Raw genomic sequence first — 24,997 nt, forward strand, 5'->3', positions numbered from 1 at the left:
GCACCCACTCCAAGAATCGACCTTTCTCCATCCTAGGTTAATAACTGAAACAACAAATGAATAACAACAAAAAAAGGAGAAAAGTCTACCTGCAATTGGAGATACACAGCCTCAGAATAAAAGGGGACAAAATAACATCTTAGGAATCCAGGTGGTAGAAATTCAAACTGAGCAAAAATGTATACATCTTCCAAGTCCTGTAAGCTACAGAAGAGGTTTGGCATGCAGACTTTTTATATGAAGTGAGAATGAGAATGCTTATTTGTGTATGCATTACACAAGTGTTATTATAGCTATGATATAATAGATGGGGAGGGTGGGAGAGGTGGGGAGGATGAGCTTTCCAGAGAAAAGCAATTTGTCTGCATTTAAATCTGTTACTGTGGGATTATTCATATTCCTAAAGAAACCAAGAGGTAAATGAACTAACCATCTGGCCAAAAGTACTTACAGCTAAGTGCAGCAACAACTGTGAGAAACCTAATGTTAAAGATCTAGAGACCAGTAAGATCCCAAAATTGGGATCTTAAAAACGAAGCTTACCCGGCCAACAAGGATCGGTTCAGGTCCAGAAAACTCTTCCAGGACAAACATTTGATTCCAAACCCAGCCTCTTTTGGAACGATTCAAAATCCGCTGTTCTTCACTCAGCCTGTTTAGTTCCAATGGGGATCCACTCATTAGAACCGGAGACTGATTCATCGGAGCCGAGTAAATACAAGAGGGAAGAGTAATCCATAATATTATTAATGGAGTCCAGAGATCCAAGAGCATTTCCGCTAGCCGTTCTGGCATGGTCCCACCAGTTAAGCAAATCACCACGAAAATGAGACAATTACTTTTTTTGCCTCCGGTCTGCAGCCATCCAATTCATCATGCGGTGCTGAGCATTTACTTACAGCCCTGCCACGTGTTTACAGCACAGGAAACAGACATCATCTACGCAGTTTTTCTAAGACCACGATCCATGGGCTGTCCTTCTCATTGAAATTTCCTGCAAAAACAAGGAGGGAGAAAAATAATGATCCACTGCCAACAGGTTTTAAAACAAAATCACTGCTTTTCAAAAGCATGTGAATGAACATTTCCCACAGCCTTGAATTAAGAAAGTGGATCCATATAGATTGAGAATAAGTAGGCTCACAGGTCTTTTTATACTATAAGCTTTCAGATATTCGTATTAATTTTTGTTGGCTTCCCAGGTGGCGCAGTGGTGAAGAATCTGCCTGCCAGTGCAGGAGACACAAGAGACATGGGTTAGGTATCTGGGGTGGGGTGGGGGTGACGGCGGTCAGGAAATCCCCTGGGGGGAGGAAATGGCAACCCACTCCAGTATCCTTACCTGGTAACTACCCTGGACAGAGGAGCCTGGTGGGCTACAGTCCATGGGGTAGCAAAGAGACACAACTGAGCACGCACGCATATAAGACTGGACAGGACTTAGCAACTGAGCACAGCAGCGCAACACAACGTTAATTTCTGTTATCTGCTATTTATCAAAAACTGCTTCAAGTCCTTGAAATTTGCTTCTTCCTCCTTGTTTTTTTTTTCCTTCTTTCTCCCTTCCTTTTTCTTTCATGCCTCCCTCCCTTTTCTCTCTCCATCACTTTCACGCTTTTTTCGCAGTCTTTGGTTGTAACGCAAGCGTGGGTGTTGCCAGTGTACCCCTCCTGCATTCTTGTAGAAATTGCAAGTCTTTCTTCCTTCCTTCATGTCTTCCTGCTTTTCTTCCTTCTCTTCTCTGTCTCCTTCCCCACCCTCCAGTTTAAAGAGAAGTTCTAGTTCTCTTTGGGCTGCGCTATGTGAAGAAACTAGCTTCAATGGTTAATTAAAAAAAAAAAAATCTACAAATGAGAACAGGAAGGGAAATAGCCCCAGTTGTTACGGTCTTAGCTGCCACAGCCCATCAGAAGGGATTGTCCAGCTCAGCCTGCAGAATACAATTCTCTGCCAGGATGCTAATAATGAGTGAATAAAATTAGAATGCTCCCAGAGAGAAATTCTATAACGTCCAGCATGTATGTTATAATCAGGACAGTGTCAAGGCTCCCATTCCAAATGTACAGTTGAACAGGAGATTTAAATTATGAAAAGCTCCTTTGGGAATGAAATATGGTAAAAATACAATTTTCAATTGAGGAGATTTCAGAAAGGGATGCGCAAAAAAAATCCCCATTATTTGAGGTGTCAAATACATTTTTTTGCTTACCTTCGGTGTGGCAAAACGTGTTTCTTCCCTCTCAAAAAAATTATTTTTAAAGAAATAATGTTTCCCACACATCCCAGAGAGAAGTCTAGCTGAATTAGATTAAATGGGAAAATAATTCCTCGGAACGCCATGGGGAATAGTTTGGCTCAGGGAATTCATAATGGGGTAGAGAAACTTTCCCCTGTATGTCCCTGGTTCCATTCTGGCTCAGAATGGGAAAGCAAGAAAGTCCTTAACATTGGCTTAGCTAGTGAGTGGTCTTAGCAAAGCCAGATGTAAGGGGCAGATTCAGATCCTGCTGCAAAGACAGGCAGGATCCTATCTAACAAGGTGGTGAATAGAATCGACCTGCTTATCACTTTTCGCCTGGGCTCAGCTCCATCACTGGGACTCTCTTTATACCTCAAAAGAGGCTCCACCCTGATAAGGGCACAGGAGAATCCCTGCAAACAGCAGTTGCAATGGAAACTGAAGGCAAGAAAAACTTTCAACAGGAAATAATTCAGAGCAAAGAGAGTCCAGAACAAGGCCCCCAGCTTTCCCTAAAACTGCAGTACCAGCAGGGAGATCAGCCTTCCTGTATAGCAGATTTCCATGAAGACCTTGTCTCATCCCATCTGAGAACAGGCCTTTCGAATTTAAAACAAAAGTTGAAAGATCTTGATTAAAAAAAATCCCTTCAATATCAACAGTTTTCTAAATGGTCAATCCACTTAAACAGTGTTTAAACTTAAAATACTTAGCATGTACAGCACACCCATTACGTGCCATGCAATCTCCTAAACATGGGGCGGGAACAGTGATGCAGGATTAGTGTGTTACTCCCCAGACTGTCTGTTTTACAGGCAGAAAATCCTGGGCTTGAATCCCAGCTCACCCGACTTGCTGTCTCTGTAATAATGGGAAGAACTAAGTTCTCTGAGCTTCTGTTTTCTCTTCTGCAAAATGGCAGTAAGAATAATTCCTAATTTCCAAGCAGTAGGGTGATTCAGCGGAGAAGGCAATGGCACCCCACTCCAGTACTCTTGCCTGGAAAATCCCATGGATGGAGGAGCCTGGTAGGCTGCAGTCTACGAGGTCGCTAAGAGTCAGATACGACTGAGCGACTTCACTTTCATTTTTCACTTTCATGCATTGGAGAAGGAAATAGCAACCCACTCCAGTGTTCTTGCCTGGAGAATCCCAGGGACAGGGGAGCCTGGTGGGCTGCTGTCTATGGGGTTTTACAGAGTCGGACACGACTGAAGTGACTTAGCAGGGTGATTCAGAAACAAGACTCAGATGAAGCACCCAGAACCTGGGAAGCACTTACTAAGCTGTGATGCTTGTTCTCCTGAGCCAGACTGAGGAAGTGGTCCTGATACCATCTCTGCCCTTGAAAAGCTTCAGTTAAAAAAAAGTCAAAGGAGCAAAGAGTTAATAAGCTGTGTGACCTCTGCAGGAAAGGTAAAGGCATGAGAGTTACAAAGGCAGTGAAGAATCCTCCCTAAGGTGGGATGTGGGTGGACGAGGGTGATGCTGGTGAGAGAAGAGCTGGACCATATTGGATGGAAGGGAATACTCATTTTAATCATGGAGGCTCAGCCTAAACACTTCTCAGGGGCAAAAAGACTTCTCTCCGAACATACCCTGCTTCATGCTGGGCCATACCTGAATGCTCATGTAGACCATCCTCTGATCACCTGAGTGCTATAGAGGGAGAACCATGAGATGGTTGTGAGTTTCCTCTAGCTCCAGCCAGCCTGGGGTTTGAATTCCAGCCAGAGAGCCACCTTTACCAGTTGCATAACTGGGGGTCAAGTAAAAAAAAAAAACAAAACAAAAAACTAGAATGCTATTTACCTAGCTGGTTTATTTTGAAGATTACAAGTGATAATTTTGGTAAAGTGATTAAGAATGCACAGTTATTTTTAAATTGTGCCAAATACTCTGCAAGTATTCTCTGGCATCTGCTCTGTTGTTAATGATTCTGGGATTAAAGCAGTTTAATCCCAATTTAAAGTCCTAATAGACACTTCCCTGATGAAAGCCACCAAGCAGATAGATTGCCACCAAGCCACTCGGGATGGAATGTGACACAATTCCTCCCTGAACTCGTCAGAATCAGGTAAAAAGTAATAATAGGCCCTGAAACTGCTTTATACAATGGCATAGCTTCACTAGTTAGAATAAAGGGATTAATCAATCAAGAACATATGCATAACCCCAGATAGTATCCATGAACACAGGATCTTGCAGTGAGATAAAACTTACTGCACCTTGTAAGTTTTGTTACAAGGCACAGTACTTATAAGCCACAATAAGTTTTATTCAAAACTGAGGTGCAGAGTAACTATATGACTTGCCCAAAGAACACCTTCAGTAAAGAGAAAACAGCTGTTTGAATCTAGGGAATCCAACTTTAGAATTCTTTCTTACCACAATCCCTCCTCTTGTTATTTAAATATTTGATGAGCTTATACTGTGGGTCAGGCACAGAGGCAAGGGAAGCAAACATATCAGAATTCTTATCTTCAGGAAGCCAAGAGCCAAGGTAAAGACTAAGAAATGAATACGTGGAATATCCTATTCAGTCTGAGAAACGTTAGGGTAGTACAGAGTGATGGGTATGCCACTCATCTTCACTGCCTTAACCATCGAAAAGGAATAACCCAAAAAGGGGAGGGTAAGTACAAAGGGTTATTTAAGTCAATCAATGAACAAGAGTACTGAGGGTAGTTTTCAAATCATTTCTTGTCATATTATCTAATCCATGGCCATGGTATCTCCCTGCTACCCACAACATCATTCTAATTATGGTCTCTTGACTACATGTCAAATTGACATCCTCTTCTCTGTCAGAGCTTTGTAAAGAGAAGAGTGTGTTCAATTTCGAAAGCTCTAAGGCATAAAAATAAGTGCCATTCCACAATGATGGTATGCTCAGTCATGGCCAACTCTTGTGACCCTATGGACTGTAGCCCACCAGCCTCCTCTTTCCATAGGATTTTCCAGGGAAGAATACTGGAGTGGGTTGCCATTTCCTCCTCCAAGGAATCTTCCCAACCCAGGGATTGAACCTGCGTCTCCTGAGTCTCTTGCACTGGCAGACAGGTTCTCTACCACTGAGCCACCTGGTGAGAGTATGGGAGACAGCAACTGGAAGCACAGTGAGATTGGTATTTTAAATAATGTTTAATTTTCATTTAACTAAATACAGTCAGAGCCTGAGGTTGTGTCCCTCTTTGTCGAAAAGGAAGACAAGCAACAGTTAGAGGCACGGGTGTGCAGTTAAATATTTACCAAGTGGCTATCTGAAAGAAAAAAAATCCCTGATTTTTTTATTCCCATGATATAAATACTTCCACCGTGACCAATTTCAAGTTTTCAATGTGATCACTAACCAGATATGGCAATTGGCGAAAGTTTCTAAACCAGAAACAGCTCTGGTTTAGTCAAGTAAGAGTTTCCTCCAGCATACCCCTAGGTGATGCTTCTCAAACTGTAATATGGATACAAATCCTGGAAATTTTTCTAAAATGCAGATTCTGATCCAGTAAGTCTAGAGTGGGGCTTGCAACTCTGCATTTGTAATAACCTCATCTGTGAGGCAGATGCGGTAGCTGGAGAAGCCTAGAGTTCGCAGGAATAAAACCACCTAACTCAGACCTCCTTCTTATGAAGGCTTGAAAGATTCAGTGGTGTGGTACGAAAGTTACTTCCTCCTCAGTGTCATTAAATGGCATGCCCATAAAATACTTCCTACCTGGGAATAGACATATATCAGACTTTGGGAAAACCAGCCATAGAATGTATGAATAAATGAGATTTTGCATGATGTCATAACTTTTATACTTAACCCACTCCATATGGGACACTGGAAAAACTGCTCCAATAAGCAGTGTGTTCCCACGCATGCTATTAGGGGGTGTTGAGACTTGACCTTCACTTCAGCGAAGTCTATTACTAGGAGAGAAATGGGATTCTCCTGTGATAATCAGAACTGTACTGATTATATGCGGGGCTCTGCCATGGGCAGAGCTAATGTTGTCCTCTTAGATGATCAGAGAACAGCTATAGGAATTCTTGAGATGCAACCAAATGTCCTGTCACTGTTATCAGAATTAATAAACATTGTAATAGTAGCTGCATACACAAACTGCTTAACTCTACGCAAGGAAGAAGAAATTGAGTGAGGTTGTAAAGCTTGGGTAAAAAAAAATCAATGTATTTTTAGATTTTCTAACCACAGTATGTATGTCTGGCCAAGCAATCCACTTTATTATAATGCTGCTGCATTGATTTACACCCCAAGAGTGAGATGAAGAGATTTTACAGTCCCTCTGGAATTCTTACAAAGAAGTAACTAGAATTCCCCCATAAGAAGATGTTTTGTCTTAGGTAAGATACTTACAATCCTGCTTTTCATTCACACTTACATTTTAGAAATAGCTTTAATTACAGCCTGGTCTGACCCCACTGAGTTCAACTTTTTTTTTTTTTTTTTTTTTTGAGGTTAAAAAGAAAAAAACTTTCAGATAAGTCATTATGCAAAAATATTACTGCACCACTGACTTGGTAAACAACAAAGATTGCAGTTTCCAACGATAAGCCACACTCTGAAGCCTAAAATAAAAACGGGCTTTTACCGACACTTCAGAATTCAATCCTGCAGATTATTGTGGTTGACAGGAAATTATGCTTTTATTATCCACTGGGCTTAGTGGCCACAATATTTCATGGAAGCAAAAATGACACACAAGACCAGAGAGTTTCTATTAAAAATGTTTCTGACCTTGAATTTAGAGCCATTAGCAGGCTGCTTCAAAACAGGTAAATGCACATTGAATTCAAAGTGGTGTTTCAGCAACACAGGGTACGCGATTCAGCCCGCGGGCCAGGGAGATTCATGCCAAGCCCTGGAGAACTAGAGACAAACAATACTTGTGTGTGTCCAGATATTAATAATGCAGGAGAATCACCTTTCTTAAAGCCTTCAGAATGCCCTGACCAAATTCCCTCGGCAGAACAGAATTTAATTTTTTTTTTCATTTACACACACACACAGGATTATCTCTCCTCTCAACCACAACACTTCTGGACATCTTTCTTTGGCATCAAATCACACATTTATCCAACTGTCTATCCAAAAGCACATTATTTGCTTTGTTTTACCACCCAGAATAATAGCTGTCAAATCTACTCTACTTTTTGCTATTATTGACATGCTATTGTTTTTTTCTACTGGAAGCTTTAGTTTTCTTTAAGTTTGATAATTACTGGTTACCATGGCAAAGACAGATAGCTCCTCATCCTTTCCCAAGATGGAGTCAGAACTCTGTCCTTCACGTAGAAGCTTTCCTGCTATAGACATCTCAGAACTGGGGTAACAAAGACAGGAGGGTCAAGTTTCTTTTTCTAGTGTTTACAGGCTCAGAAATTTATTTAATGAACTTTCTTAGAATTATAAGGTTAGTTAAGATACTGAAGCTGAATCTATCCTGTCGGATCTTCTTCAGGCAGAACTGTCTAGAAACCACCTCAGAACTATGAATCTAAGTCCCACACTTTCCTTGCCTATAAGAGTCATGCCAGGAAGTAATTTCTCAAGTGTAATCTAAATCCTTCCTTCTCCATTTAAAAGCCACATCCTTTGCTGTCTTTAAATCACCTGCTCAAAGTTTAACAGCCAAAGACCTAATGAGGGAAAACAATTTGTGCTGGCCCTCCGCTGGGGGAGGTCATGGAGGAGCTGTGACCGCAGGTTCATCCATGAGCTGGACCCTGGCAATCAAAGGCTCCTTACCGCTCCCTGTCCTTGGAATGCATGTCCTGCCCACTGTGTCTGCATTAGCAGCCACTTCAAAGATGTAGCCTTGAGAGAGTTATCTGGATGGTACATGAGACTGAACGCCACGAACATCTCCATGTAAATGAACTTTAAGATTCCAGCAAGCAGATGCAGAGATCTTGTGGTTGCCCAAATCAAGCCTCATATGTAGTGTCCATTCCCTTGTTTATTAAAACTGCCACCTACCAACCTGGAGTGGCTTGCCTCTTTCTTCCGTCTCTCCTGGAGCTCCAAGTATAAGGGTCGGCTTTGAATTTCACCCCCTACCCCCTCTGCAAACTCCGAGGTTGCAAACCAACATGCCTTTAAATCAGAGTAACCACTAGGAAATCAATCTTACCCTTAACAATCTTGTTAATACAGTTGAACTGTGGGGGCACAGATGCTGAGAACCTTGACTCTGGAGTCAGAAGTTCTTTGAATCACAGTCCTATCATTCCTAAGATAAGTGACCTAGGCAAATTTATCTCAATAGTGGCAGATGAGGGAACTGACTTGAAGGATGGTGAAAAAAATTAAATGAGATAAGCTTTGTAAAAACTCTTTTGTCAATGTAACAATGATAGTTACAATTTATTGAATGTTTCACCTGTTTCACAAAGAACCTTGACTAATTTTTTTAAAACTATTTGATGTCAATTTCTTGCTGGATACATCAGTGAGGAAAATTTTGGTGCTCTGTGTAAACAGGTAATAAAATAACTTTTTCCAGCTTCTTTTTTTTTTTTTTTTAATGGCATGAACCAAGAGGGATATAAGTACAACAGCATTTCACAACTAGCTTTTCCTATCCACAGTTACTATACACTTAATGTCTTCAAATAATTTTATGAGGCCTCTAAAGTGTGGTATATTTTTAATTATTTAAGTACAGTTGATTTATGACATTGTGTTAATTTCTGCTGTACAGTAAAGTGATTCAGTTATATATGTATATTCTTTTTCATATTCTTTTCCATTATGGCTTATCATAGGATATTGAGTATATCTCCCTGTGTTACACAGTAGGACTAAAGGGTGGTATTTTTAACTTTCCCCCACCCTGGGGTCATCCATGTCTCTCTTTTCCAAAGAAGACGTGGCATTGCCCATCATCATTAATCTTGAAAGGGCAAAGAGTAAAGTGCAAAGGACAAAGTACAATTACACATCCACACCAGAACTACTCACTTTCAAATTGTAACCACTCACTGAAAAACTCTTCTCTCCTACAAGAAAAATTCCATTGCATGTCATAATCATCTAGTATATTCTCATGGGAATGGTTCAAGTGGGAAGCCCCTCTTAATTCAAAGATGAAGACACAGTGACATCTAAACACTTCTCAGACAGGAGTTGAGAAGATAATCTTAACTAGAGGTTGCATTTAGGTAGTGTCTTCTTCCAAAAAATATTTAGCAAATTCTTGATGTGTTTCAAGAAATTTTAGTATGACTGATGATGGTTAAAAATTAGAAGCTCTCCCTTCCTGCTTAAAGAATGTGGAAACAGCATTGTTGTATGAAAGAAACCAATACAACATTGTAAAGCAATTTTCCTCCAAATGAAAAGTAAATTAAAAAAAGAAATGTGGAAATGGTTAAAATCAGATATAACACATAACCAGGGCTACAGAGTCTACAATACTGAAACTGGAATGCAGCCAAATATCCCAGCCTAATAAGTCAGGATTCTGCCAATTAGATTATACTGTGCAGTAACCACCCTTACAAGCGCACCTTACTTCCATTCTGTCATGTTTCAAAGACTTTATAGCTTAAAAACCACCCACAAGCACTGTTACCATGAACTCCACATGGACATAGATGATGGGTAGGTAAATGGATAGCAAGCAATCATTTGACAAAAATGATATTTAGATATCACTTTGAATGTATAGTTTCTGAAAATTACATTGCTTATACAGATTCTAAAATAAGTGTACCTCCTTCAGCTGTTATATTTTAGTGAAATTCAAAGATCAAGCCTGTTTCACTACTCCAATAAAAATAGATTTGAATTATTTTTTCATAATTCTGAGCATCCCCATTTTAAAGATGCCAATACTTGGGACACAGAGAAGTTAAATTCCATTTGTCAAGCTGAAACAGCAATGGCTAATAAAGAATGAAATGTGCTTTTGCAAATTTTACATTATATTTTGGAGATAAGGCTCCATAGATAAAAAAGAAAAGCATTCCTTAATGATATTCATATTATTCCCCATCTACTTATTTTATGTTATTTGTGTTACATCAGGAATCAACTAATCATATTTTATGCATGAATTCATTTAGAAAGAAACAATGCATGGAAAATATGGTCCCTACTGCTAATAGAATATGAATATAGTATAATAACATTTTCACTTAATGATATAGGAGAATTAAGAAGATTCCATTTAATATTTCTTTGAAGTGCATTCCATTTGCTTAAAATATCAGTAAGTACATCCATGAGGACTTTCTGATGGAACTTTTTTTTCCTGTGTGTATTTGTGAGGGCCAGGTACCCTGCTGATTAAAATCAATATAGAGGAGTCTTCTAACAGACACGGAATTGCAATTCACATGAGGTTGATGCGAACTGTTCAAATACAATATATATTAAAAAATTAAAGAAGAGAGGGAGGGAGCAAAAGAAGGAAAGAAGAATTAGTTTCCTCGTTGGGTTTTTGTTTTTTTTTTTAATAAATTCTCCACAAGGGAAAGGTACAGATACTGAGTTACACATGCAAGACTTCCATAATTAGAGCATTTTTCCCAATAAAATATAACTTCCTATCACACAGAGTTTAAAAGCATTCTTGACGCAAGTCTAGTCTTAGAAGTATTCTTAATTTTTATAAGTCCATCTCATTTTAAAAATGATTTTGAGGGAGAAATAAATGCTTTGTGGAACATGAATAAAAATGACTTCTTAAAAAAGGGAAAATCTAGGTCTAAGAAAAAACTTGGGACAATTTATGAAATTTTAATACAGAAAACTGAGGTAGATTGTCACAATATTGGACTTTAGATATACTTGTATCCCTCCCTCCCCTTTACTGAGAATATCCTAGAAAAAAAAAAAAGGCACAGGGCTTGTTAATTGTTAATGCATTAAATCAATGTTGACTTAGCACTAATTCCATGCTGTACCCCCAACCAACCCTTATCTTAGCATTTGTAGTTGTTTTTGACAAGCAAAGTAGGGAAGGAAACTGAAGGTTCCAAATACAAGTGTTATTCTTTTATGATGGTGTCCAAAGAGATACAGAAAAATCACTTCTGTGCATTTCCTCCTACTAATAGAACTTTACAAAAAACAAGACTTCTAAAGTCAAGAAGGTGGATGATATTTGTGATAGGGAATAGCACATGACATTTAAAACTCAGGAAATAAAAGCTTGGGACATGAGAGAAAAAGGAAACAGCGTTGGCCCGGATGCTCTGCCATGAAGAGGCGATGGAGATTTCGTTCACAGCAACGTATGGGAGAAGCAGCTGAATGGCATCCGTTGAACTTATTTCTTTTCTGACCTTTTGAAGTTGCCAGGTTCAACTAATTTTCTCCCCCTGGTTACTTCTGGAGGCAGGTTCCAGAGGCAGGAGCCAACAGTGCAGCTGAGATACACTGCACACTCCACATCATCAGCAGCTTTCCATAGGACTCAAAAGAGAGCAGACGAATGGCTCTTTGGTTAATTAAGCCGCACGACATCAGTGGATGGCCTCGGACCATCAAAATATTCTATTCCACAAATATACATTTATGAGATTCTATAAAAAAAAAATCCTCCCACACCACAGACAGATGTGTTTGCTTTAAAATACTAGTCAATATATGAATCCAAGAAGCCTAGAGGGCAAATCAAATCATCTAAAGCAGATGAAAGGGTAAAGGGAATCTCCTACTTGAACCAATAAGAGAGTTAGTTATCTAGAGACATTTCCAGGTTTTCTAGAAGTAAGCTCTGTGTGTGTGTGTGTGTGTGTGTGTGTGTAAATAACACCTAATACAGAGCAAAGGAATCAGCCTTGGTTTAATTCTATGCTCTGTAGGAGGTATACAATACACCAAAGACAGAAGCCTTTCCCAAACTAAAAAGCAAAGTTAGTCCATTTCACCTGTGAATGCCAACAGTGTTGAAAACAGAAAAACTGCATTTCCCCCACGCCTTGCTTCTCTGAATAACGTTGTAAAAAATACAAAATTATTGAAACTAGGATCGACAGCACCATTGAGCAGAATAGTTTTGAAAAAGTCTTGGGACCTTAGTTTGCATCTATAATTTAAAGGCTAGTCTGTTTTGCTTCTCCCTTGATTTGTCAGACACAAAACGTTGCTGATAGAGTAAGAAAGAATGGTTGGCAATACAAACTGAATGTCGGTTTATCCATGAAAAGCTTTTGTTTGTGCACAGCAATTTTGCTCACATTGGAATGTTGATAAAATTGTAAGGTATACTAGCTTAATAGAAAAATGATAAAGATTATTAATTTTGTCTTTAGAGAATTAATTACTTCTAATGATAAAGTTACTTCTGAATAGTTGACGATGAAGTGCAGATTCTAACTTTTCTGTCTGTGCTTGATCCTTTTTCCTCACCCATAAACAGAGAAAGGAACTGTGAGAGAAAAGCCCTGAGGTACAGTTCCCTGAATAGAATCATTATACCCTCATTCTTTGGACTTTTCTTGCTTTGTTCCAAGAATCAGGTGCTCCCCGCTAACCAGGAGCATCAGACCTTAAATCTGTTCAGTTTACAAGGAAATGTTGCATCATGAGTATGTTTATATAACAGCCTTTACAAAATGCCTTCTCAAGTGGTCTACTGCATCCTGCAGAGAATGTTTCACAGATTGTTTTGTTGTTTTTTTTGTTCATTTGTTTTTTACTTTGAGCGAAATGCCATTGGCTACTTCTACTGTGTTCAGTGCTGAATTAAGCGGTGGCTTTAGATGAATACTGTCTTGACCAGAGAGTAGCATATAATGCCCACATAAAGTTATTTTTTCAGGTTAAAGACTTCCTTCTTTATCCAGTTGATACATGTACAGCAGGCCAATGGAGCTGCTATTCCAGTGAGGGTTGCTACAAAACTGTTCTTCAGTTAAATTCTTAACACCTTCAGGAGCTCAAGAAATGTATCTTGGACACCCAAAATGCAGCCAAAATATGTTAAGTGATTTGGGTGGAAAGATTTCCTCATCTGGAGTCTTGAGAGTTTTAAGAGACTATAGATTATAAGGCAGAAGAATTGATTTTTAAATAGTAATTGGAAAATAGAAGATCCAGATTGAAGGGGGGAGCAGTTAAAAAGTTTGCATGACAGCATTGCAGCACACATTTCAGAGAACATTAGCCAGTGCCTCTGAAACATCAGGCTTGTTTGTGATGGCTATGGGATACCTGGATGCCCATGTGGATGTCGTGGGGGACAGAATGAAGAGCGCCAACTGCCACAGAGCAGCCCTGAATGAAACAGTCCCCAGGGCATCTGCGGGGCCCCCTCTCGGTTTTCAGAATAGATTTTCTCAACTCCAAGCCCTCTTCAGAGTCCAGGGGAAAAAAAAAAAATATATATATATATATATATTTATCAAAGATGATTTAAAATCCTGCGAGTGCTCCAGCATGAAATGACTATGCGATTGGGGGGCTTCCAAACTGCTGAAGCAGATTTACAGAATATTATTAGTAGTATTATTATTTAATAAGAGAGAGAGCCCTAGAATTTTTTTCAGCCACAGAGCTCAGGGAAGTGGAAAAACATGTCTGGACAGGATGATTATGGAGAACTCCCTTTGAGGGATTAAAAAAAAAGTAACCCTCAGAGAACATCCTCTAAAGGTCTCTTGGTTAAAACAATCTCTTACACACACACACACACACACACACACACACACACACACACGATAAAACCCCTGCAAAACCGGACACGACTGATGAAAAGCAAAAACCAGGCAGAAATTTCAGTTGTGTTTGCCATGAACGACAGGGCTCATTTTGCATGCAGTGAGGTACAGCGGCCAGGTTGAATGGATGGAAAATCCCACTTGCGAATCTTACATAAATATCTCCTTCCAGCACATAGTTTTCCAGTTGAAAAGCTCCTATAATGAAGCCTGAGGTGACAGCCTAGGGAGGGTTGTTAACCACTGAGATGGCTGTCAGGAGTGCTGTAAAGAGGGCCGGCGCTTCCTAGGGGCCCCAACCTCCCCCCTACCCCGTGCCTCCGATCTGTTTCGCGGTGGTACCCATTACAGAGGGCAAGGCCAGTGCACCTTCTCCTGCGTCCGGGTTCCCATTCTCGGCCCACAGATACTGTGAAGCCAGTGCAAGAAAACAGCCGGCTGATCGGCTGAACAGCTCCGGTGCGCTAAGGGCATGGTCGAATCTTGCCTCTTAAAGAGGAAACTCTGGAATCTTCAGGAAAGGGTGGTAAAGTTGAAAGACCCCTTCTCCCTTGCCTAATTATCAGCTCTATCCTTTAATTGGAGCTGAAGTGAGCAGCTGCCAGGGTGGTTTTCCATTACTGACTAATGTGCGTTTGCAACAATAAACAATTAATGTTGTTTGATTTCTTACATGTAGCAGCCCAAGCAAACTGCTGCCATCTCGGCTCGCGGAGACGAACGGCTCGTCCCGGACCTGCCGCCGGCTCTGTGCCTGCGGGGAAGGGTCTCGGGATCACGAAACTTTGAGGTTTCTACCAGATTGGATGGGGAAGGCTCTGGTCTTGAGGAGAGGGAAAGGCACAGTCAACTGTGGATACCTGTTGGCATCCTCGTTGGCGGCGGCAGATTTTCACTGGCTTCCAGGCTTGGCTGGAGCCTGAGAGAACGGGGATCAAGTCCCTTATGAACCTGTTACGCGCTGCCAGAACCCGGGCAAGAATCCGCTTTTCCTCAGGTCCCGCGAGGGGCTCAGCCCGCCCTCCCCCGCCCCCACCCCACCCCAAGGGTTCGCGGATGGGGAGGAGTGAGCTGTCAGAAAGCGCAGCTCTGTGCTCTGGCGGCGCTAGGAGAGGGAGTCCGAGGGAGTCCCCGGCTCGGCTCAGGAGGCCTCTGTGAGCACAGTCTGGCGGGCTCGGAGAGGACACTGGGGGGCTTGCCTGGATGCGGGGCCCCATCTCGGTGTCCACAGAGCCGTGGGGCCGCCAGGGAGCCCGGCAAGTTTGGAACCCGCACCGCGCTTCCCGGGGCTGGAGGAGCCACTTGTGGGAAAGCCGTGGGCTGGGGCTCTCGCGGCTGAGTCGTGGCCCGCTGCCCCACTGCGGGGGTCGCCCTCCGTCTCCTCGGGATTGGGGCGGTGCGGCAAACCAGCCAGAGGGCACCCTCACCACCACCACCCCGCTCCCCTTCGCCTCCTTTCTGCTCCGGCTGGCACTTGCCTCTCAGCCGGCGGCGGGTGCTTCCCATTCACCGCACGGACCCCGCAGTGAAGGCGCGCGGCTGCAGCGGCGCCTGCCTGTGTCGCGAGGCGGCGAAATCGCCAGGCGACCGCAAGAAAGGGAGCCCGGCAGGAAAGCTGGAGGGGCACAGCCTGCTTGCTCTTCCCCGGGATCTGCTGTCAGAGCAGGTTGCAAAAATGGTCAGGTAAAACCCTGAGGTGATCCCATCAGCTGCGCATAGCAGGAAAGAAGATACAGCTCAGCCCCACACTGGGGCAGCGAACCCACACGCACCATTCGAATGGAAGGAGGCGCGCAGGGTGCCGGAAGGGGCAGGGGTATTCCTTAAAAAAAAAAAAAAAAATACGGTCCCTTTTGGGTCCTCGGGGCATGGATTAAAACGAGGGGTTTGGGTGGAGGATCACTCACTCTTGAGGGGCTCCGCGCGGGCGAATTTCAAGCCTCTTGGTTCACTAATGGCCGGAGGGGTTCGAGGTCTGCTCCCGAGGGCGGTGAACAGCGAGCGGTCCCCGCGCGCTGGGCAGGCGCCTCCGGATAGCGTTCATGCCTCTCGGAGCTGCGGGGCTTGGTGCTGAGACGCGGGGCGGGCGCGCCGGGCTCTGCGTGTCTGTAGCCCAAAGTGCAGCTTCGCTGGGTGGACGCTACCGTCCGCGCACGAACCGGCGACAGCAGATGAGCTTCGGAGAAGCAGGGAGATTCCAAATAGATCCACTAATTCTGGGCTGAGCGCTCCGGCGTGCAAGCCCGCCTGCCTGCCAAATGTAACTGTGAAGTGATGTGGAAAAGTGAGTCGGGTGCCTCCCCTGACGGATCTCATTGGGCAGAGCGCAGAGGCAGGTCTACCACTTGGAAATTCATGTAAGCGGGCCCCCTCCCCGCCCCCTCCTTTCCTCCCCCCACCGGCGCTCTGGCGCGCTCGCTCCTCGGTTCTCTCCCGCTACCAAGTGGGCGCACAACTTTTCGCTCTTCGCTCTCGAGCGCGCCCAGCGCGTCTCCGCCTCCGGAGCCACTCGGTGAAGATGCGCCCTTCCGTGCGGTGCGCGCCGCCCGCGGAGGGCCAGGCTCCAGGGTAAAAGAGCTGGCAGACTACAAAAGGATGCGGACGAGTGTACCCGCGAGCTTTCTCTCTGAGTCTTCCCGGAGCTCTGGGGCTAGCGAGGTCTTGAAAAGCGTCCCAGTGAACCACGGCTGTTTTCCTTGGGAGGAAGAGGACGCGACAGGGCAAAGGGGTGCGCGTGGGCGTCTTGTCTCCTCTTTAAGCCAAGATCCTCAGGCAGACCGAGTGGGGTGTCGGTAGGACCAACGCCTGCTGCTCAGACGCTGTGGTTTAGAGGCACTATGTCGCGGTCCTGTGGGTGGTGCGCATTCCTCATATCCCCGGGCTTCTACTTCTTCAGGGAGATGGGATGAGGAAGCGCAGACGGGCAGACGCAAGGGACGCGTAAGTAGGTATGAAAAAAGCAGAACTTGCTTGGGAATAAAAGGAGAGACTGCTAGGTCTTCTCAATGTGCCCTTGCCTGCAAATCTCTCGGGCACCAGACTTCAAGCTCCTTTGCTTCCTCCACGAGATGCGCTTTCGAGTCCTTTGATGGACTCCACTCAAACGTTGAGAATTGCCCACCATGGATCAGAGCCCATGCAAGAGGAGGAATCATGAATCAGGAGGTCCAGATTTCTTTTCGTCTCATCAGCGAGGCAAACACGTAGAAATAGGCAGCTATTTTTAATAAAATTTGTGAAAATTATTATGAGCTAATCCTTATTCCTTTGTTTAACTCCCCTCCACAGAACACTTAGTCCATTCTCTGTGCACTAAAGCTGAACTTTGAGGAAGGGTTTTACTATCCGGGAACAAAGTTAGGAATGGAAAAAAAAAAAAAAGAAAGGGTATGGAGAACCAGACAAGAGGTCCGTAAAGCTTGTACTGTCTGACTTCAATTAATTAGAGTGAGGAGAATGAGAAAATAGACACAATATGCTTATAATAGTTATGCAATTTTGACTTTTTTGTGTCTGTTGCATCTACCATCCCATTGTGAGATGTTGAAAAGGATGCTGACTATAGGTCTAGTATCTGTTTCACATTCTAGGTGATTTAGGGAAGAAATTGAATTATTTCAGAGCAGGGAGAAGTGAAGAGAAGCAGGGGGTATTTTCCCACGAGACAGTCACTAAGTAACTGATCTCATCTCAGACTCTGTTTACAGGGTATTCAGAAATTGGCTAATTTTGTCTTGGGAAAAGGAACAGTAGTCATGCCTCAGTCATATTATAACTGCCTCTGGACCGGACAGTCCCAAGTGGATAGAGAAATAGATCACACCTTGGACTATGCTTAATTTTCAGACATTCATTTTCACTTTGAACAAATGCTCTGAACCTTTCCTTAGGGTACCTTCTTACGTCTATGAGAATTAAAGCAAAGGTTATGTATTACTGAAGGCTGGGAATTGTTCCTAGTAACAAAGTCACCTCAAAAGCAAGCTAGAGTGGTAGAGCTAAACAGTATCCTCAAATCCCATCTTCTTAATGGTGAAATAAAACTATTTTAATGACAAAGTGAAGAAAGTCAGAATCCAATGGCTTTAGTTACCTTGGGTTAGAATGAGTTTATTCTGACTCACCTTATCCATGTTTATTCCCAGAGCAGTTAAATACACTGTCCTAGCTGACTTTTGGCCATCTAGATTTCAAGGTAGCCCCTTCTCTCTATATATCACTAATCTCTACTCAAAGCACTGCAGTAGAAATTTCTTACTAATTTTCTCTTGATTCTTAGGAGAGGGCCGGGATGATTAAGCAGTGTGAAAGAGGATTAGGATAATGTTAAAAAGCCCTATAAGGATATTTCTAAAATAATCAGGGAAACTGAAAGACAAGGCATTTGCCTCTTTAACAATTCCACCCCCTCTTAATAGGATGCAGTGTAATGTCACAATGGTGAGAACCTAACTCCTTAAGATAGTTTTCTTTCAACGTCCTCTTCAGAGTGACAGGCTTCTAGCAGGAAGAGGACTGTAACACAGGCTTTGTAGGATGGCCACTAGAATTGCATGTGTCCTAGAGTATTCTGGGGGAGGAAAGTTGAGGAGTTATCTGATAGGGCAGCAGTATAATCAGAGAGGCAGTGGCTGTTGGGGGAATAGGAGAGGGAGGAGAGCATTCAGGATAACCCTGGCTGGCTGATGCTAGTGTAGGAAGAGGCAGAATGTCTCCAGCCTGGGTTTCAGTGACAGGCAGACAGTTCTGCACAGGAGTCTCTGCAGTTGAATGAGATGGAGGGTAACTCCATCCAGTAAAAGGCACTTTTGTTTTTCATGAGGAATGGGACTTTTCTTCTAATTCTGAGTAAAAATGACAGTTAACCAAGGGACTGATTAGTTGGAGTGGGGAGGAATCTGATGGCTTCCTCTGCCCCCACCAGAAGGGGGAAGGAGAGATAGGAAGACTCCAGCTTCTACAGTTGGAGCAGGAAATGGCAGAATGGAACATATCTATTACTGCCAGAGATAAAATTCAAACTTTTCATCTTTTCCTTCTTCAGTACATGATAAAGAAAAAAAAAAACAAAAACAAAACTAAAATTAACTTAAAAATGTGTATCATGGTATGATTACTGAGAGCTTTCAGATTTATTGCATTGCTTTTAAATTTAGATTAACTAAGTAATTCATTCATGGGATACCTCTTAAAGGTAAGGCTGAGGAGTGTGGATTCCATGAATGAAAGGATTTTGCAATGTGATACCTACCAAGGGTATTTCAAAATAAGGTTTAAAATAAAAAGCTAAAGAATGTGAAATATGAAGAAGGCAAAAAATTACACCAATTAGTATGTGATCTTTTCTAGGAATTCAGAGAACTTTTCTCACATTTCATCTTATGGAATTCCAATTAAAAATCTGAAGATGACTGTGTCTTTTTTTTTTTTGAGAGGGTGCATATTTTATTATCAGTAGTGTACTTTCCTGAGAAACATATGTATATTATATATATATATAAAATATAAAAAGATATAACAACTGTGCCATTAGGTAAAAAAATAATGTTTTGAAATTTTAGTTTGACTACCAATATTTGAGCCTAAGTCATAAGAATGGAAAGATTAGGAAAACCGTTTTAAGTGATTATGGATTCTTGGGGTACATTCATCACTGGACTGTATTCAGAGCTGTGATGCTCTACATCTCTTGGCTGCTGGTTTTAGCTATCCTGAAATTAGACCTGGATCTCTTAATATTGACTGTAACTACTAATCTTGAACTTGCTATTATATTTTCAGTAAGTGAAGGTATAAACACTTTCTGAAAACTACATCTGTGCTGAGAGCATTTTGGAGAAGTTTTTCAGAATGGCATTATCTCCCATCATCCCAGGTGTTAGAAAAGAGATAAGCTCCAATTTGGCTTCTAAACAGAAACTGACTGGTGGGAGGTGTGGGGAGGGACGGTAGCTAGATTTAAAGGGACTGGTACAAAACTATCAAATAAGCCATCCCAGGTTTGGTGGACTACACACATTTTCATTTGTTGTTTCATTGTGGATTTTGGTTTTTAGTTTTCTTGAAAGTGAACAGCAGCTAGATTAAGATTGCAGACCCCTCTTGTTTAACACGGGAACCAAGAAGAAGAAAAAAATAAAAACTATTCACACCATGCCCTAAAAAGAAGAGAAATGGAGGGAGTTTTCCTTCCAAAATCCCCTACCCCAGACTATGAGCCCCCAGATACAATTAATTTGGTATATCAGATTGCTTTGGCTATTAAAGAAAGTGAAAGTGAAAGAAAGTGAAGTCGCTCAGTCCTGTCTGACTCTTTGCGACCCCATGGACTGTATCCTGCTGGGCTCCTCTGTCCATGGGATTCTCCAGGCAAGAATACTGGAGCGGGTTGCCATTTCCTTCTCCAGGGGATCTTCCCAACCCAGGGATCGAACCCAGGTCTCCTGCATTGCAGGCAGATGCTTTATCCTCTGAGCCACCAGGGAAGCCACTATTAAATTTAATTGATCTTAAGTCTGATATAGAAGATGATTATCATTTGGAATTTGCACACTTATACTAATGTATTAGTACACATGTATAAAGGAATACAAATGTAAGAGAGGGAAGGCACATCAGCATGACTTATTGTGTCTAAAATGGGGTTTATCATTCTGGTTACTTGTTATCAAGTTGGTTACTGGACAAGACACTACTACATATGCATTCGACAAATGTCCCAAGAAGTTGAAAAGGAATTACATTACTGAGAATATGAACATGATTTCTTTATTAGTCAAAGCTGCATAAAACTATCTAAAGATTCTTTCTTTGCTCGTTCATTTATCAAAGTCATGCTGCCTGGAGGAAAAAAAAATTGCACAGGCTTTCAGGTAGCCATTTCCTTCCTGCCTGCACAGACAACTGGTTCTATCTGAGCTATGTGGAAGGTTTTGTTTTTTTTTTTGTTTTTTTTTTTGTTTTTTTTTTTTTTTTTTTCCCACCTCAAGCGCCCTCTAGCGTGCAATATCTGCTTAGGTTGCTATATAGAGGAAGGTGGAGAGAAGAAAAGAAATATTCTACCAATCGCTGCCCTAATTCCTGAATTGCTCCGCTTTTCTTTTTCTCCTTCCTCAAAGGGGTCATTTCCACCGAAGTGTTTGGCAAAACAAAAGAGGTGCTTTGCTTTTGCATGAAAAACAAATCACTCATTTACTAAACTGAGAAACAAATGCTAATCCTTTCTCAGGGGTTTCTTTTGAACATTCAAAATAATTTTCCGGAAGTTTCATACACTCTAGTAATCAGGCAAATAAAAGAAGGTAAGTTGCTCCCTAGGAAGAAATTCCATTTTGTTCCTAACTCACTGCAGCCTGGCTATAAGACATCTGATGCAAATTGATTAACCTCTCCGTGGGTTTTTCAGTTTGTGTCTCCATAAAAGTGCATAATACTTCTTTCTTGCCTCAGGGGGGTGGTATGAGGCCTAATTGAGGTTTATAAAACAATTTCAGCTCCTCAGATACAATTTGATATACAGTTGAACCCGTCTTTCATCTTGCCTCTACTAACAGGATTTCAAATTCTGTTCGGTGGTCCAGAGGGAAATTGTGATCAGGATCTGTATTTTCATAAACATGTCGTTAAAACAACTCAATTGTAAACAGTGGCTTTGCTCAGGAGACTCAAAATGGTAGGAGATGGGGAAGAATATTTGGAGAAGAAAAATGAACTTGCTTTTGCAAACATTGTGTCTGAATAAATATAGCTAAATAGTAAGGCAAAATTCCTACAAGAGATACATTTGGGCATGTCTCCCTAAATTTTAAAACAAGCTAACAATAACAGAAGGTAGTTCTACTCACCCAAACACCACCCACTCAACACTTAGTCTCGGAGAGAGAAGCAGACACCTGTAAACAGACTTGTGTATTGGCATCTGTTCAGATGGTGGGGTGTCTAAACACCTGTTATGCAACTTGAGATTTTATTTACTAATAATATGATTAGTATACATCACTATGTTTTACTAATACCCTTATAGCTATGATATTTTACCAGGTAGGAAAAGAAGGAAGCAAGCTAGCATTGTAACGTACTCCATTCGTTCTTCTACATGCAGTCTTCCTTTAATTATTAAGGCACCATGAATGGAGAGGATATTGTTGGTATCCTTTAAAGTCTGAGAAAACTAGGCTCAGAGACATGAAGTGATTTGCTCAAGATTACCCAGTTACTAAGTTAAGGAATCAATTCAAACCGAGGGTTTCCAACATTGAATATAATCTAGTCCTACCTTTCCATACTGAAGTACTAGTAACTATTATAAGCTACTTTCAAAACACTGCAACACTACTTTGCCTCACTGCAGAAGGGACCTACACAGCGCAATACAAGATGAACTAAACATTATGTATTCCTGAGAAGAATCAGAATCCTTAATTAATTGCATGTGGTTTTGAAAATATAGATCCCAGATTCCATGGTTAACCAACTAAATCAAAGTCTCCAAGGGAAATGTATATTTTCAAAAAGCAAACTCGGTGATTTTGATTCAACATAACAAACATCATTCTGGAGACCATTTGAGAATAATGAAACCAAATGTATTCAAGGTCCCATTGAGCTCCTCAGTACTGGAGTCCCAGGCAAAGGCGCTCTTGTGCTATTACTATTTAGATATGTATAGCCCTTCGTATGTTCCTGAGCACGTTGGCTTTCTTACTTGATCCTTGCAATGGTCTTGTGAGGTGAGAAGAAGGTACATTATTTTCTCCGTTTTATAGAGTTACGCGTTTTTAGAACCAAAAATGGAGAAGGCAATGACACCCCACTCCAGTACTCTTGCCTGGAAAATCCCATGGACGGAGGAGCCTGGTAGGCTGCAGTCCATGGAGTTGCGAAGAGTCAGACATGACTGAGCGACTTCACTTTCACTTTTCACTTTCATGCATTGAAGAAGGAAATGGCAACCCACTCCAGTGTTCTTGCCTGGAGAATCCCAGGGACAGGGGAGCCTAGTGGGCTGCTGTCTATGGGGTCGCACAGAGTCAGACACGACTGAAGCGACTTAGCAGCAGCAGCAGCAGAACCAAAATGGCCCTTAGAGATAGTCTAGTACAACCTCTTCATTTTATAGGAAGAAAAAAACTGGATAAGTGTTCTGACTCCTAAGCCTGAAGATACATAACCATGCTCTTGGAAAAAGCCCTGGCCAGATCCCAGGTCACTGGATCCAAACATCCCTTTAAAGGATACATCAGGTTGTCATTTGTCCCTGAAAATATGGCCCAGGGAAAAATCATTAGGCTAATAACTTGATTAGTCTTCCAGATATAAAGTCAGAAGACTGGGGAAAAAACAAACAAACAACAACAGAAAACACAGTTTAGACCCAAATTAATGCAGACTAGAAAAAGTCTACTGACATTTTCTGGTGAGATTACATTTACTCTTTTCTCCTAGTATCTGTTCAGTCTAATAATATGTCTTGTCTTGGTTGAATTATTTCAGTACCCTGGAGTTTGTTTCACTAATGTAGCCCCAGAGGCTCCTTCAAAGCAGATCGTGTGTGCAGTAGATTTTTGGAGTGAGAATTATTGTGGAATCAGAGGACGATAACAGCATAAGAAAAAAATAATAATAACTGTGCTCTCATGTGTTCTGATGTTTCTGATGTACCCTAAAAGTTTCTCTGGTATCTTCTGGTAGAAAGCCCAGACAGAAACAACTCATTTTAAATGGAGATATGTAAGACTCGACTCCTGCATTCTCTGAAAGCAGAGAAAAGCAAATGCATGGAGCCTGTTGAATTTTTTTCTCACTTTTCTTTTTTGCATAAGGATATTCTGGCTTTCTTCCCTAAATGATCTCATTGTGCCTGAGCCGGGAACCCCTCATTTTACACCAGGTTGTTTGCTGGTTGTCCAAAGCCCTCCTACTGCCACTACGTAAGGCATATGGTCACTTTTCTGGAACAGACAGTGATAATAAATGACATTAGCATTTGTAGGGGGTATTCTTTCCATTGAATGTTTAATATCTTGCTAGGCACTATAGGGAGTGATTGGCATAGGTGATTTTATTTATTCTCTGCAATAACCTCCCAATTTTTCAGATGAAGAAATTGTCAAGGGAAATTTATTTTCTTCTCTAAATTCCAATTAGACTTTTGCTCACCTTTTTACCCTCACTTTATAGCACAGTCTCTTTGTCCTTTGTGGACCAGCCAAACTAAATGTTTCTCGGTCCTTTGAAAATGTTAACTCCCTGATCTGGGGGCATAGGAGGTGTGACACCTGAAAGAAAAAGCAAGATATATAGATGTTTCTGGGGTCATATAGCTATGGTCAATTGTCACAGTATTGGTGCTGTAAATCAGACAGCTAACTGGTTAATTAAAGTTTGATAACCTTTCTGAGTCTCATTTGCTTTTGTGTATAAGGTTTTATTTCTTTTAGGATCAAACCTTAAGCTCCAATATTTTGGCCACCTGATGTGAAGAGACAACTCATTGGGAAAGACCCTGATGGCTGGGAAAGGTTGAAGGCAAAAGGAGAAGAGGGTGGCAGAGGAAGAGATGGTTCGATAGCATTATCAACTCAATGGACATGAATTTGAGAAATCTCCAGGAGATGGTAAAAGACAGGAAAACTTGGCGTGGTGCAGTCCCTGGGGTCACAGAGTTGGACATGACATAACAAATGAACAACAGGAACAAGAGAATATTATATGCTTTACAGAATGCTTAACTCACAAGGTTGTTCAATTAACAGATGCAGTGAAAGAAAAAAGTTTGGTTTTTAATATATATGTTAGTTTCCTCTCAAGTGAGCCTACCTATAAAAGCAGATAGCCAGAAAACAGATTCTTCTGAGATCCCTATAGTTAGACTGCTCCTTTTCACTGTGTAATCCTGTCTCCTGGCTACACAGGGCATTCAGTAAGACCTCAGTCAGCCCTTTAAATGGTATCATCCTCTGTTTTCCAAAACATCTGAGCTCAAAGCAAACAAGACTTCATTTTTCTCCAAACTATTATTTTCTAAACAATTTATACACTACAGTTCAGTTCAGTTCAGCCGCTCAGTCGTGTCCGACT

The 24,997-nt window shown here is 41.8% G+C and overlaps 1 protein-coding gene across 1 annotated transcript in view; it reads right to left on the bottom strand.

Annotated features, from left to right (window-relative positions):
- CDH8 (cadherin 8) overlaps window positions 1-16,309 on the bottom strand; it is a 382,099-nt gene extending 365,790 nt beyond the window's left edge. Inside the window, exons 1-2 of the mRNA XM_025268779.3 lie at window positions 15,826-16,309; window positions 544-994 (exon numbers count right to left, since the gene is read on the bottom strand). Coding sequence (XP_025124564.3) covers window positions 544-795 — 252 coding nt within the window. The 5' untranslated portion in view covers window positions 796-994; window positions 15,826-16,309. The remainder of the gene's footprint in view (window positions 1-543; window positions 995-15,825) is intronic.
- Between the last annotated feature and the right edge of the window lie 8,688 nt (window positions 16,310-24,997).

Source organism: Bubalus bubalis, chromosome 18 (genome assembly GCF_019923935.1).
Source record: "Bubalus bubalis isolate 160015118507 breed Murrah chromosome 18, NDDB_SH_1, whole genome shotgun sequence".
NCBI classification, from domain to species: Eukaryota; Metazoa; Chordata; class Mammalia; order Artiodactyla; family Bovidae; genus Bubalus; species Bubalus bubalis.